Raw genomic sequence first — 14,541 nt, 5'->3', positions numbered from 1 at the left:
ATATAGTATGAAAGGGATAGCATGAGAGAGTCCGCCATTAGAGATTTCTGGAAGCTAACTGAAAAGACGTGCTGTTGTTATTATTTTAATTTGTTTGCCAAAATATAGTAAATTCAGTTTAAAAGTGATTTTCTTTTATATCCACTTCCTACAAGTGGTGTCAGAAGCGCGATTAAGTGTAATACGACGTAAAGACGAAGAAACCTGGATTCGCCGGCGGCAAACGAACAAAGACGTACCTACCGACATTGCCGTTGTGACAGCGTGGTTCGAAAATTTGATGACGATTAAGACGAATTACGACGTCGAACTACGTTGAAGGCAAGGCGTATCCATGTCTCCAGGCAAACGTAACGGCAGACAACCAGACTATAACGACGTAAATGCTGAAACATCGCGAGATAACGGCATGGCGATGTTGCATCTCACTGAAGGGCTGGTCCCCAAGTTCACTGGTCAAGATAAGACGTATCCAGCGGCCAGATGGGTTCAAGACGTCGAGGACAGCACCGAGCTCTGTGGGTGGACTCCGTTGCAACAGCTGTTGATGGCGAGGCGGTCGTTAGCAGGCACGGCGTTACTGTGGTACCGGGCAGAGCGCATTTTTAAGACGTGGGACGAGTTTAAAGCCGCTATCCTCAAGGAGTTCCCTGATAACATCGACGCGAAGGCTATACACGAGCTGATGAGTTCCAGACATAAAAAACCAAGTGAATCGTGTTTAGAGTACTTATTTACCATGAAAGAGTTAGGTAAACGAGGGAAAATGGCAGACTACGTAGCTATTAAATACATAGTAGAAGGAATCAAGGATCAAGAGGTGAATAAGATAATGTTATACGGCGTTACGACATACAGTGACCTGAAAGAAAAGCTGAAGATTTATGAACAATTGAAATCAAACATGGCGAGTTCGAGTTCAAGCCGAGATACAAGTCGTTCGAATTCGAAGCAAACAGAGAAAAATGAGAAGACGCACGGGCGATTCATACGTTGCTACAGCTGTGGGGAAAAGAATCATTCATCAGTAGACTGTCCCCACAAGGAGAAGGGCTTAAAATGCTTCAGATGCGACGATTTTGGGCATATTTCATCTCAATGCAGATCTGCTGTGTCATCAGCCACTGCAAGTACTTCATCTTCACACGGGAAGAGTGACGTGAAATCGGCAACGAGCGGTGAAGTTGGCAGCACTGGGAAGAAATGGCCGACCGCGACGAATGGCGCTAATGTCGCAGCGAAACGTGGTTTTTACGGTTCGACGAGTGATGGTCACATCCCTAGTAGCAACGACGTGATTGGCGAATCGAGCGCAATGGCGGCGAAGCATTGTCTACTAGCTGTCATGGCCGGCGAGGTAAACAACATGAATCGGACGATTACACCGAAAAAGAAGCCGGTGAAACAAGTTCATTTGTTCGACAAAGATGTTATGGCGTTGATTGACTCTGGGTGCGAAGTGAATTTGATATCAATCGAGTGCTACAACGATTTAGGTGCGCCAGAGTTTGACAAAACTGACGATTTCTTAACGGGATTAGGCCAGAATCAAGTGGATTGTTATGGACAGATTTGTCTGAATATTGAAATAGACGAGTTGTGGTATAAGGACGTTAAGTTTCGTATAGTTCCTAGCCATACCGTGCCATACAGTATGATTCTCGGTGAAGATTTCTTGTTGCGTGTCACACTTGTTATGGAGTCTAACAATGTATGGTTAATACCGCGTGATAGGTGGGTGTGCGAGATAAGGGTGTGTGATTCTCTTGTTACAGGTTCTAGTCCAGACATTGAAAAACGTGTGAACGACCTGGTGGAGTCATACGTACCGCGTAAGACGAAGGAAGCGCCTGTCAAGTTGAAAATTGTGCTGAAAGATGACATCCCTGTTGCACAACGACCCCGAAGACTGGCTCCAGCGGAACAAGAGGAGGTTGACCGACAAGTGAATAAGTGGCTTGAAGACGGCGTGGTAAGGGTAAGCTACTCAGAGTATGCTAGTCCGTTGGTTCTTGTAAAGAAAAAAGATGGTAGCATTAGGGTATGTATTGATTACAGACGACTTAATCAGAAGATTGTGAAAGACGAATATCCTATGCCTGTAATTGAGGATCATATTGACAAATTGGTGGATGCAAGAGTTTTTAGCACACTGGATCTGAAAAATGGATATTTTCATTTACCAGTAGACGAGGAATCGGTTAAGTTCACTTCGTTTGTCACAATGACAGGACAGTTTGAGTTTCTTAGGGCACCTTTTGGACTTTCCCTGTGTCCTAAAGTGTTTACCAGATTCATCACTGCAATATTTAGAGACCTCATTGCTAGAGGTATAGTGTTGATCTTTATTGACGACTTAATTATTCCCGCAGAGACTGAGGATGATGCTGTGGTACGACTGGGTGAAGTATTGGAGGTGGCTTCGCAATATGGCCTCGAGATTAATTGGAAAAAGTCGCAACTTGTCCAACGACAAGTGGAGTACCTTGGACATGTGATCCAAGATGGGCAAGTGCGGCCTTCACCTGAAAAGACGGATGCGGTCGCTAGATTCCCCGAGCCTTCCAATACCAAACAACTACAAAGCTTCATAGGCCTCACTTCTTATTTTAGGAAGTACATACAAGATTTTGCAATGATTGCCAAACCGCTGACGGACCTGCTAAGGAAAGATAGTGCATTTGAATTTACCGGAGAGTGTAGAGCTGCATTTGAAGAATTAAAGAAGAGGTTAACCAGTCAACCAGTGTTACGGCTGTTCAACCCCAAGCTGAGCTCAGAGATGCACACAGATGCCTCAAAAGTGGCCATATCAGCCATTTTATTACAAAAAGGCGAAGATGCACAGTTACACCCGGTATACTACATGAGTAGGAAAACAACACCGGCAGAAAGTAATTATAGTAGCTACCAGTTGGAGGCGCTAGCTATAATAGAAGGAGTGAAGAAGTTCAGGTGTTACCTCTTTGGTACTTATTTCAAGATTGTAACTGATTGTAAGGCGTTTCAGATGACCCTGAACAAAAAAGATTTAGTTATGTCAACTCAAGTGGCAAGATGGATTTTAATCCTCCAAGAATATGATTTTGAAATAGAACATAGAGAGGGCAGTAGAATGCAACACGTTGATGCCTTGAGTAGAAATCCATATGTGGCATTTTTGAAGAACAACCCTATTCATGAGCAATTAAAAGTGGCTCAAGGAAATGATGAGGGCTTGAGAGCTATCATGGAATTGCTAGAGAAGAATATACCTTATAAAGACTACTATTTAGACCATGGTTTACTCTACAAAGGAGAAGAGAGACGTCTCATTGTCCCTACAGAGCTAGAAAAAGAGATAATCAAGAGGGCTCATGATCAAGGTCATTTCTCTAAAAAGAAGATGATGGAACTAATAAATAAGGATTACTACATTGAAAACCTAGAGAAGAAAGTAGAGAGACACATTGTGTCATGTGTCCCTTGCCTTTTGGCCGACAAGAAAAGTGGTAAACAAGAAGGTTTCCTACACAGTATTGAGAAAGACGAGATACCCCTTTTTACACTGCATGCTGACCACATAGGGCCCATGACGGAGACAAAGAAGATGTATAACCATATACTCACGATCGTGGACGCTTTCACCAAATTTGTATGGTTGTTTCCGGTAAAAAGCACTACAAGCCGAGAGACTATTGACAAGTTGAAGATTCACCAGCAATGTTTTGGAAATCCAGCAAGAATAATAACCGACCGAGGTACTGCTTTCACAAGCAAAGAGTTTGAAGAGTACTGCACGGAAGAAGGCATAGAGCATATAAAGATAACCACAGGGGTTCCAAGATCAAATGGTCAATGCGAGATTATTCACAAGACACTGACCTCTATACTGACCAAATTATGCATAGAGAACCCGACACAGTGGTATAGACATGTCAGTCAGGTACAAAGATGTTTAAATAGTACCTACCAGCGCAGTATAAACACGTCACCGTTCGAGCTACTTATAGGCGCTAAAATGAAGCTTAAAGAAGACATGGAAATTTATGAGTTGCTAGAACAAGAAAACAGAGACTGCTATGTAGTAACTCGAGAAGAGAACAGAAGGAAGGCGAAAGAACAAATACTAAAGGTACAAGAAGAGAACAGGCGTACTTTTAACAGGAAACGGAAGGAAAGTACCAAGTATAAGGAAGGTGATCTGGTTGCAATAAAAAGAACTCAATTTGGAGTCGGAATGAAGTTGAAGCCTAAGTACCTAGGTCCATACCGAGTCATGAAGGTTACGGGACGAGATAGGTACCAAGTACAGAAGGTCGATGATTCCACCGAAGGGTCCAAGAACACCACTACCTCCTGTGATCATATGAAAAGGTGGCCTGTAAACACGGATTGATAAGGCAGGTAATAAAACTGCGTTCTTATGTTATTTCATTTTATTTTGTTGCTACTTTAGGTGAGAATCACGTTTGTCCTTTCCCCAAGTCATGTTGTGTAACCATACAATGTTATACTCCTAAAAATGTTATTTTAGATACGCTAATGATAAGACTGTTTTACCTAAGATTTTGTTGTCACTGAACATGATCTGAAAATAGCTGTGACTAGATTATGTAATTTGTTACTAACTGTACTAGAAGATGTTTAATTATGTTTAGTTAAAAAACCCTATTCTAAGATGTTTAATTCATTAACTCAGCTATACTTCAGAACCTACATGTTATGTTTGTGTACCAACTGTAATACTGTAATGTGAGACTGAGAGACCAGTCTATATTTCAGGAACGGCCGACTGTAGGATTGAGTGAAATGGAACGTATGAATGACGTATTGAGAGTGAATGAGATAGAATATAGTATGAAAGGGATAGCATGAGAGAGTCCGCCATTAGAGATTTCTGGAAGCTAACTGAAAAGACGTGCTGTTGTTATTATTTTAATTTGTTTGCCAAAATATAGTAAATTCAGTTTAAAAGTGATTTTCTTTTATATCCACTTCCTACACGTATGTAGGTAGATTAAATTAACACAGGTAAAGTATTCGCAACACCACCTGTAGTCAAATTCAATCAATTATCATCTTTGTTGCAATGACAATAAGAACGTGTAAATTTTAGTGCACCCTTAGTGAACGGTGAGTAATGACTAGAAAACTTGGAACATTCATCTTGTTCTAATTAAGCCAATCGATTATACGTAGAGAAGAAGTTTAATTGCAGTTTTGAGCGCGCTCCGCTGGTGCTTATTAAACGCCTTTCAGCCTTATTTGAATTTAATGTTTACCTACAAAGTGGTTTTTGCATTAGTATTATACCTACCTGCTTTGAATCAATCTTAGTAAGTCACGCTAGTGCAAATGAATGAATGCGACGTATTTTGTATAAAGGAATGTAACATATAAAAAAGATTTTGGCAAAAAAAAAATTGGTATACGCTTTTATCGCCGACTGTATTTTTCTTTCCTAAAGCAACTAATACTCATCGACACACTGTCTAAACACCTAAACACAAATAGGTTGCGTTGTTTTATCACAAAGTTCCTATGTCCACCTCCTATCTCCATCATCAGATCAGCTCGTGGTACCATAATACTGAAATGTCACCCGACTTACATATGTATGCAAATTTGCAGCTTCGTCGAAAACCGAGCAGTGGAACAAATTTAACTTGCAAGATTTGATTACAAACAACGAGGCAGGTGAAACTACATAAATAAAATCTTGTAAAAAGATAATAAACAGTAACCTGTGTACGGATTATTTGTGTATCAAAATAGTATGAGATCTCTAGTGGCTCTCGTATTAACTGCCACCTGGGATATTATACAAAATGGTACATTAATAACATTCCATGATCCTAAATGCAATTTAAAACATAACAAAAGGATTTAAACTAGCCTGAAAACGCTGAATCAATTTTCACCCAAACTAAAACAGAACAACCGTCCAATTTCAAACTTATCTAACAAATTTAGATGTTATATTGTATTGAAAATCGGAAGTTGCTAGCTTTAAAGCGTATTTCAGTGGGCCCCCACAGTAAACAGTGCCCTCGGACTAAGGTAAATGTTCCATGAAATTAGGTACCTCCACATTTTGCTAGCAATGAAATTCGTTTCTCGCTGGCCACATTTCTGCGTTATCCTTAAAGCTGTGTACAATAATGTAACTACTTAAATTTACTTTTGGATTAGACTTTGAGGCTAATTATAAACGGTTTTTTTGTGTTGGAATGCTGTTGAATTGTAATTTTAATATTAATTGGAATGTAATGGATTTATACGTTTATAAATAACATATATTTTAAGTTAGTGTCAAGTCATTATTTTAAATAACTACAAGTGAAATGATGAATTGATTACAATTATGTTATCAAAATCAAACATCACTTTTTTATTTTTAAGAGTACCTTACAGACTAACATATATACAAAACGAATACACTTAAAAGCTAAAACCTAATGGTACGAAACATTGCCTGAATCATGTTGGAAAATTGATTAGAATTGTTATTTGTGTATACAGTTGATTTACATTTTATAAACAATACCTTTTAGGTTACAATCATACCGTTTTCACAATCGATTGCCGTCCATTAGCCTGAACAGTCAGATTCCCGTTAACTCAATACAATGGCAACATATGTATAATATACGTATAACACAGCAAGAGTAATTGTCCTGATCACAGCACCAAATGTGTAGCACTCAACGAGATGTGAGAAATCGATTAAGTGTCATTTATACGGGACGCGAACGCGACGAAATACGGTAGACGTATTCGAAAACTGGGCATTGTGAATTTGTAAAAAAAAAACCGTCATCGTAACTACTTAACTAACTATAATTAGTATAATGATTTAGTAGTCTGAGTATGTACGTATTGTATTTATGCATCTCTGTAAGGTATAATATTATGTTTGTTTCGTGTGTCGTAATGTTAAAACTTATAAGCCGATTTTGCTTAGTTTTAGATCTCTTTGTTCTTGTGATTTTGAAAGATAAGAAATAAGAGGTTTGGAAACTCGGAGTCAGATTATAGTTTTTAGACTAGGCTAGGTTTTATCACGTAGTACCGTCACGCAGACGTCTCGTACGCTATGAATACCTGTACCACTAGAGAGCCTCATACTTATTGATGACCTGTTATTTATTAGGTACCTCGCACTCACTCGAATTGCGAATGCAAATGTAACTTGTAAGGTTACCGCCAATGTTACTCAGTATTTCATATGAACTTTTTATTTATTTACTATGTTCCGAAAAGCTATCAAGGTTTCGATAATTTCTACTCAGAATCGCAAGGACTATTGATACAAAACTGACGCCTAAATTATGTACAAATGAAGAACTGGGGATACTTTTTTTTTCATCACTAGAAATAGCCCAAAAATTCTTTTTTTTGTCTACCTAACTGATAGTGACAAAAGAGACGATTAAATTAATCAAAATAGCAAACACCAAAAGTATTATCCGTGTATCGCATATGTATCGCATTAACTTGTATCTATAGTAAATATTTGAGACTAACCTTGATTCTTTGTGCTTCTCAACAACACGCGAAGACAGTAAGTAATACCTGAATCCGTGAAGAAGAGAGAGACCTCAGTCTGGCTAGTCTTATGTGAGCGGGAGCCGAACACGGCGTAAGCAATCTTCGGCTTGCGGTAATTGGCCTCATTTCACCTCCATCATGGCAAAAGGCACGTACCCAGCTCCTGCTGGCATAAACCCTCATTCACTACACTACACTCCACCGCGCGCGAATCCGTTTGTAACGCTACGCCACCGGATTACATACGCGTAGCAAGAAAATGTGCATACGAGTAAAAGTGCACGACATCACGATCACGTTAAGCGCGTTGGCCCGTTGGGAGATGTTTATAAAATAGGATCTCGATGCACTTAAGTAACATCATTTACGGATTAAAATAGCACCATTTTTTTAACAGTTATGGTCTGGAGTCGTTTAAGCCAAACTGCACCAATATATTTAATAACGTGTTTTTTTCCATTTTATTCCTCCGACTGACGTTCAGTCATTGACACATTAACATCCTCTTTGTAAACCCATGAACGTGTAAAGGGAATATTACGCGAAAGTCTGCGTAGGGGGCGCCACATCAACAACAAGTAAACAATCTAAGGGTCTACCGCAAACGAGAGAGTCGACATTTTGTTATCTAACCTCTCTATCACTCTTGCGTATTCGAGCGATAAAGAGGCAGATAGCTGTTTCGATTTCGCGTTCCCCGGTAGGCCCTTTGTAAGCAAACCGCCTTGATGTATCAATGTCATATTTAATTCTCTGTGAAAACTTGTCAAAAAACAGTTTAAGGTACAGTATGTATAAGTTACTCTATGGTATACTTAAGTCACTAGTGCTGCACTCTGGCGGCAAAACATTGCAGTAATACTCCCTATTCCGTGTGCAAACCAAAGACTAAAGTAAGTATGTGCAAACCTTACGCTAAACATGATAGTCTCCTCTTTAAGTCAACTTCATGTCAGAAGCTAATATACCAACAAACAAATCTTTATAATTTAGATCTGAATCCGTAGGAAAATGATTGAAAGACTTGAATATTCCCAGTGTGCCTAGTGTTATGTGAAATTATCGGTCAAAAACTGGAGTTATGTGCTATGCGTGTGCAGCTCTCCTGGACTGCAACTGAACTTTTAATGCGTTTGGTGATTCTGAAGGTCAGTAAAAAAATATGGTCATAGTTTGGCGCACAGTTTGTTCCGTAATAAGAATAAAAATATATTTCAATCCAATTGTTACGTGCATTTACAGCTCTAAACACAAGACGCATGTAGCATTAGCGAGCATGGACAAGTAAATGCCATTTGTTACGCTCCTTGCAAAATATTTCTCAGTTGAAATTCGGCAAGGGAACAAATACTCTTAGCAATGTGGTGCGGTAATGTACGCCGACCCCCTGAATTTTTCATACCCTTGTGGCTCGACAACTAAGCATTACCAAAATTGCGTCATATTTCTTTTCCCAGCACTCGGGAAATAGTTGGATGAATGCATGTTTTTACGCGTGTTTCGACAACACTGAGACATAATAGGGCCTTTATTTCATCGTATTTCTTTTATGAATGTTATGCAGTCTTGATTTTTAGAACCTATACTTATGTAGGTACCTAAAGTACCTATATACCTATACTTTTTGAATGTAAGTATACTAAATATTCAGAGAGCTTTATTATAGAGAAACCTAGAAAACTTAACACCAAATTTAACTTGCCGTATCCAAGTGTTCCCAAAAAATGATCTTACAAATGAGAAAAATAAGCCCTTGGGAGAGTTTAATTATGTAGTAGTGACTATAAATTTTCATTAGTCTCGTAGTCTTGGAATATTAACAGTTGTTTCAGTTCTACTAGGCTTCACCCCAGTACATACATGTGCTATGTAAGTAACTTTTATTTTTGTTAGTCGTTGCTTCCTTTCCAGACTGATTTCTCAGAATTTTATGTCAAATGTTACTCTGAATAACGAAGTTAATCAACTTTAGTATTGTATTTAAAGTAAATTTACGGTAAAGTTTGGAGTCACATAATTATTCATAAATTGTATATCGTTACTATTATTTGTTACGGTTCACATACAGGGCAGCCATAGTCCTTTCCATCGATTTCAGACACTTTCTACAGGGAACCAGTAAAAGTGTGGTCTCCGATGACGCTTGATTCTTACAAATCTTACGATTACGTTTAAGATGGTTCGCCAGTAGCTCTTTAATCTATAATAATAGCTTTGGAATAAATCACAATAGTCCGTGAACCGTGTAACGTTCACGCGTCAGGTGAGATAAAAGGGCCGCTCTTCACGACAGCAATAATTATTTATTCTACTCCGATTTATTTCGATGAAAATAACTATAATTAAGTACCTATAACAGTGACTGGAAAGTATGCACATTGGAATTGAATTTAGCGCTGTTCAAACTATAACTTAAAAAACGTATAAACTAAAGTTAAATTAAAGAACCGTACGACTCTTGTAATAAAACGGTTTTTTTTTAAATATTGTTTTCGATTACCGCGATAATTGCTGTTTATATTCGTTTTATTTCATGTTTTTTTTTTAATTTAACGTTAATTAATATTTGTTTTGCCTCTCCTACAAAACGATTCAATTATAATTACTAATTACAAAACCATTCGCTCAGGTAATTCTATTAACTTGATAGAACTTTAGAGTGTTCCCAAGATCAAAAGCTTGGTAATAGGATCCGCTCAGTTATGTTTAGAATTGTACCTACACTAGTAAATCTTAGATTGCTTCCCTCTCAGGAACACGCGTTCGCAGCAAACAAAATGAGTTATTGCGCTGCCCGCCGGAAAGCGTTATGACAAATTATTATTAGCGATACTATTGAAGTATAAGTAACGCTTTGTGCTTATGTAATAGTGCTTTGTAACAGTCTATTTCGATTTCAAGACGCTTTTTTCACAGTATACTTTGATAAGCTGTTGCTCCTGTATAACTATATTTAAAATTATATTATGAATGTAGTATATACGTAATTTTTACTGCTTTTAAAAACATTTAATCTAACTAATATTATGTAATTAGAAGGTTTGTATGTTTGGATATTTTGTTCCTTCATTACGCAAATCGGGCTGAACGTATTTCGATGAAATTGGTACATACCTGTACGTATTTGTACGTGTTTTTGTATTAACATAATTTTATAAATGAAATATAACAAAACGAAAGTATGAAATGACAAGCTAGAAAAACAAGCCTCGTGGAATGCTGGTATTGAATTAGGCCAAAAGCATTAGTTATATGCATTTATCTCTTATTGGTTTCCTAGTTCAGTACTATAAAAATAATCTAACTTTTAATATACGCACATTCCGGATGTCCTGTTCTTTTATAACTGTTTTTATCTGAATTATTTGGCATACTTAAATTATCTACCTGAGCACGTTCTCTAAGACAGATTGTTTGCAAAATACATAAATGTATACTGGACTCTTTTGGAACATTTCCCTTTCAAAATGTATTCTTATACGTATTTTTTCCATTTCCCAATGGCTCTTAGTTACTGAAACATTTCTTTATGATTTCATTCATTACTTACATTTAAATGGGTTCCCTGAATACATTTCACAATTAGTCCTTCGGTGCGTGGGACGCCCCCGGTGGCCAATTCTGTTTTAAAAGTTTGACATGATGTTGATCTTATTTCGACACGACAAGAGTCATATGACATCAGCCCTAGTAGCACGGTCGCATTTTTATCGTTTGTCACCATGCCTGTCACGTTCTAACATGTATGTAAGTGCGAAAGTGACGGGCATAGTGATAGTCGATAAAAATGGAACCGTGCTGAGCCCGCAGGTATCTCACGCGCACCGTATTAAGCGCAAGCGATTATGCTGTATGAGACGAAATCAGGGCTAAGCTATAACCGCGAAAATCTAAGTTCATCAATCGCGGGCATTTTTCTCTGTCACTCTAATTACGTCTTAATGAGAGTAAAAGAGAATCCCCGCAATTTGCGTAATTCGGTTTTCACGGTAGGCCCCCAGGTTGCATTTTGTGAGGACCAATCAGCGTTAGCGACTCACTCTGGTTAGCGCAGTGGTGCACGCCGGCCCACGTTCGTATCAAAATCAGTGGAAAACCATATCAATCTGTAAAAAAATAATCCGCTTCCAAAAAGATCTTAAATAGAAACGTTTGATTAATACGAGTACTTAGAAACCGACTTTAAAAGTTGGCGAAGGTTTTTATAGGTTTTCATCATTAATTAATAAATTCAAGCGTACTGCTTGAATTTATTGAAATGAGCCACAGTAACCGCGGCTCGAGAATTAAGTATCCAATCAGCAAAGGAGGCTGGTACTTATACCTACATCGTTAAATAAAAGTTTATTTGCAGCACGGTCACTTATTAATTCAGCTGACTGTACTTTTTACTAAACATAAACTTTCCAACGCCAACCTTCGGTTCAACAACATAGCACTTACACGTATTACTTATCGTTAAGCCGAGAAACCGCTATAATTCTAGCTATCTTCATAAATATCCGTCCAAGCGCCGCAGGAGATCTTAAATTGATTCTACGCTGTATAGAATACGGGAAATATCCGCATCGATCCATCTACTAATATAGAACGGGAGTATTCTGAGGTTCGACAAAGTGATAAGTCACTACATAGTATAAAACAAAGTCGCTTCCCTGTCTATGTATGCTTAGATCTTTGAAACTTACGCAACGGATTTTGATGCGGTTTTTTTAACCTTTTAACCGCCAGAAATTTTTGATCGAGCGTGCTCGTGTCGCCACCAATTGTACCACGCAGAGTAAGGTTGGCATAGTTACGGGAGTTATAAATGTGCTGTAAAAACCAAATCAGATCTTTGTCTTATTTATCAGACTGTGGCGAAATGAGCTGGAGATGTAATGTCTTATATATCAGACTCTGGCGGTTAAAGGGTTAATAGATAGAGTGATTCAAGAGGAAGGTTTATGTATAATTTGTTAACCCGTGCGAAGACGGCGCGGGTCGCTATTAGTATTTTATAAATCATTTTATTTAAACAGGCAAAACATAATGTTCCCGCGTCATTTCTTTGGACATTTGTTACATCCTAACTTCTATTACAGTCGCTATTAAAGGCGACATTTGGACAGCAACTTCATTACACCGTCAGTAAAAGTACGGAATGAAAGATGATCCTATATCTAACCTTAAGGCTGGTCATTGAATACAATTATAATAGGCTGTACGCAAACATACTAAATACCTATGTTTACTTATTGCTGTCTAGTGATTAGTGATTTTGTGACATTGAATTAGTATTTTTTCACGGTAAATTAGTACCTACGCAGTTTAGAGGTATAATTATTTTCCTATCAATTTTCTTCGTAAAAGGCTACATCGTTTTTATCGATGCCAACTGGCCTAATGCAGCTGATATTGATTAAATATGTTTAATTTTCTTATTATGGAAAACATATTTAAACATTTTATACTGATCATATTGGTATTTACACAATTACGCAAAGTTCTTATATTAATTTATTATAAACTCACATGAAGAATGTAATAACATTCTTACGTATCTTATGATGTAACGTTACATGAAAATAACATATTTCGGAGATAAGATTGAGCTGGGGCAAGGTAGCCTCGAATTTAAGTGACCCGAGCTCAGGCAATACATTTATTGGAGCTTATCGGCTATTTTCGTTTAGTGTTTCCCCACTTACCGTCAGGTGGACGCTCAGGATATCAGATTGTACACTTTGTTGCTGCCATTTTTCTATTCTTGTCATACGAAAGAAATATATTTTCATTTTGACGGATTCTGTTTTCGCCGATTCTGATAAAGATCTGAACGACAACTCACACAGCCAAATCAGCCTTTCTGGCTGCAAAGGGTGCCAAATAAATAATAAAATACCTGTACCTTCCGTCAAGACTTAATATCCGAGCATCACATGATTAATATTGATAGTATTGAACAACTTCAATTGTATTTAGTTAGAAAAAAACTGCTTACTTAATAAAAGTAAACAAAATGCGTCGATGGCATTTTGCGTTCAGGGGATTTTGCGTTCTAGTCTTTATAATATTTAGACCTATTACGCAGTACCTAGTGATACCGAAAAGAAGGAAAAAAAAACTATATTGCATTCAGGACCAGGGATGTTGTGAATATCCGCATCCGCATCCGCAACCGCGGAACTTCCGCATTATTTTCAACATCTGCATCTGCATCCGCATCCGGATAAAATCAATGCGGAGTTTAATGCCGATCCGCATCCGCACATGTTCCACATCCGCATGTGGAACATGTCGGTACCGTAAAACGAGGTGACTTTAGGAAATTTTGGGGATACTTTGATAGTTTTAAAACTGCCACTAAATTATCATTATTCATTATTTTCTCGAACTGTTCGTGTAACAAGTTAGATTATTATACATACTTGTTTACCTACTACTAAAAAATCCGAATAAAAATATGTAACGGCTGAAAAACTGAAATATCGAAGTCGCCCCTGCATTTGAAAGTCACCCCGGTTTACGGTACAGGAACGTCTTAGCATCGGCGTAAGTGCTAGACTGCTAGGTAATTTAGTCATTAGCCAAAAAAAACTATTAGAAATGAGCAGTCAATGGACTTAATGTACGGAACCCTTGGAACGCGAGTCCGACTCGCACTTGGCCGGTTATTTGAAATAAAAATTACTAAAATGTAATATTTGACGTTTTTGTGTACCTACCTATCTTGACATCCGCATCCGCGGATGTGAGCCTTTAAAAATCCGCATCCGCATCCGCGGATGTCAAAAAATCGGCATCCGCAACATCCCTGTTCAGGACAACCTGAGACCAACCCATCATTCACGATGTTAATTTTCATTCCGTTATTCTGCTCTCAGTTCTTTAGAAATTGTTTTCGACCGTTGCTCTATTTCAATCTGCCTGAATTCCAAAACAATAGTTTGGTACTCTTATTTGCTAATAAATAAATACCGAATGTACCTACGTGATCAAAAATAAGCTCGAAAAAAGTTTAATCTG

At 38.0% G+C, this 14,541-nt stretch overlaps 1 protein-coding gene across 1 annotated transcript; it reads left to right on the top strand.

Annotated features, from left to right (window-relative positions):
• Window positions 1–309: 309 nt before the first annotated feature.
• Window positions 310–1,903, top strand: LOC134652917 (uncharacterized). The gene is made up of 2 exons (XM_063508152.1): window positions 310–1,459; window positions 1,776–1,903. Exons 1-2 carry the CDS (start codon window positions 335–337, stop codon window positions 1,803–1,805), a joined length of 1,155 nt encoding a protein of 384 aa, XP_063364222.1. The 5' UTR covers window positions 310–334; the 3' UTR covers window positions 1,806–1,903.
• The last annotated feature ends 12,638 nt before the right edge of the window (window positions 1,904–14,541 follow it).

This window comes from Cydia amplana, chromosome 12, assembly GCF_948474715.1.
Source record: "Cydia amplana chromosome 12, ilCydAmpl1.1, whole genome shotgun sequence".
NCBI lineage: Eukaryota > Metazoa > Arthropoda > Insecta > Lepidoptera > Tortricidae > Cydia > Cydia amplana.
Note: the sequence above shows the minus strand (reverse complement) of the source record. Positions and strands in the feature narration are given on the sequence as shown.

What these genes read in the sequence shown, in the direction of transcription:
- LOC134652917 (XM_063508152.1), top strand. Translation starts at nt 335, where the DNA reads ATGTCTCCAGGCAAACGTAACGGCAGACAACCAGACTATAACGACGTA. An exon ending in TGATTGACTCTGGGTGCGAA is followed by an intron (nt 1,460 to 1,775) that starts GTGAATTTGATA and finishes CTCTTGTTACAG; the next exon opens with GTTCTAGTCCAGACATTGAA.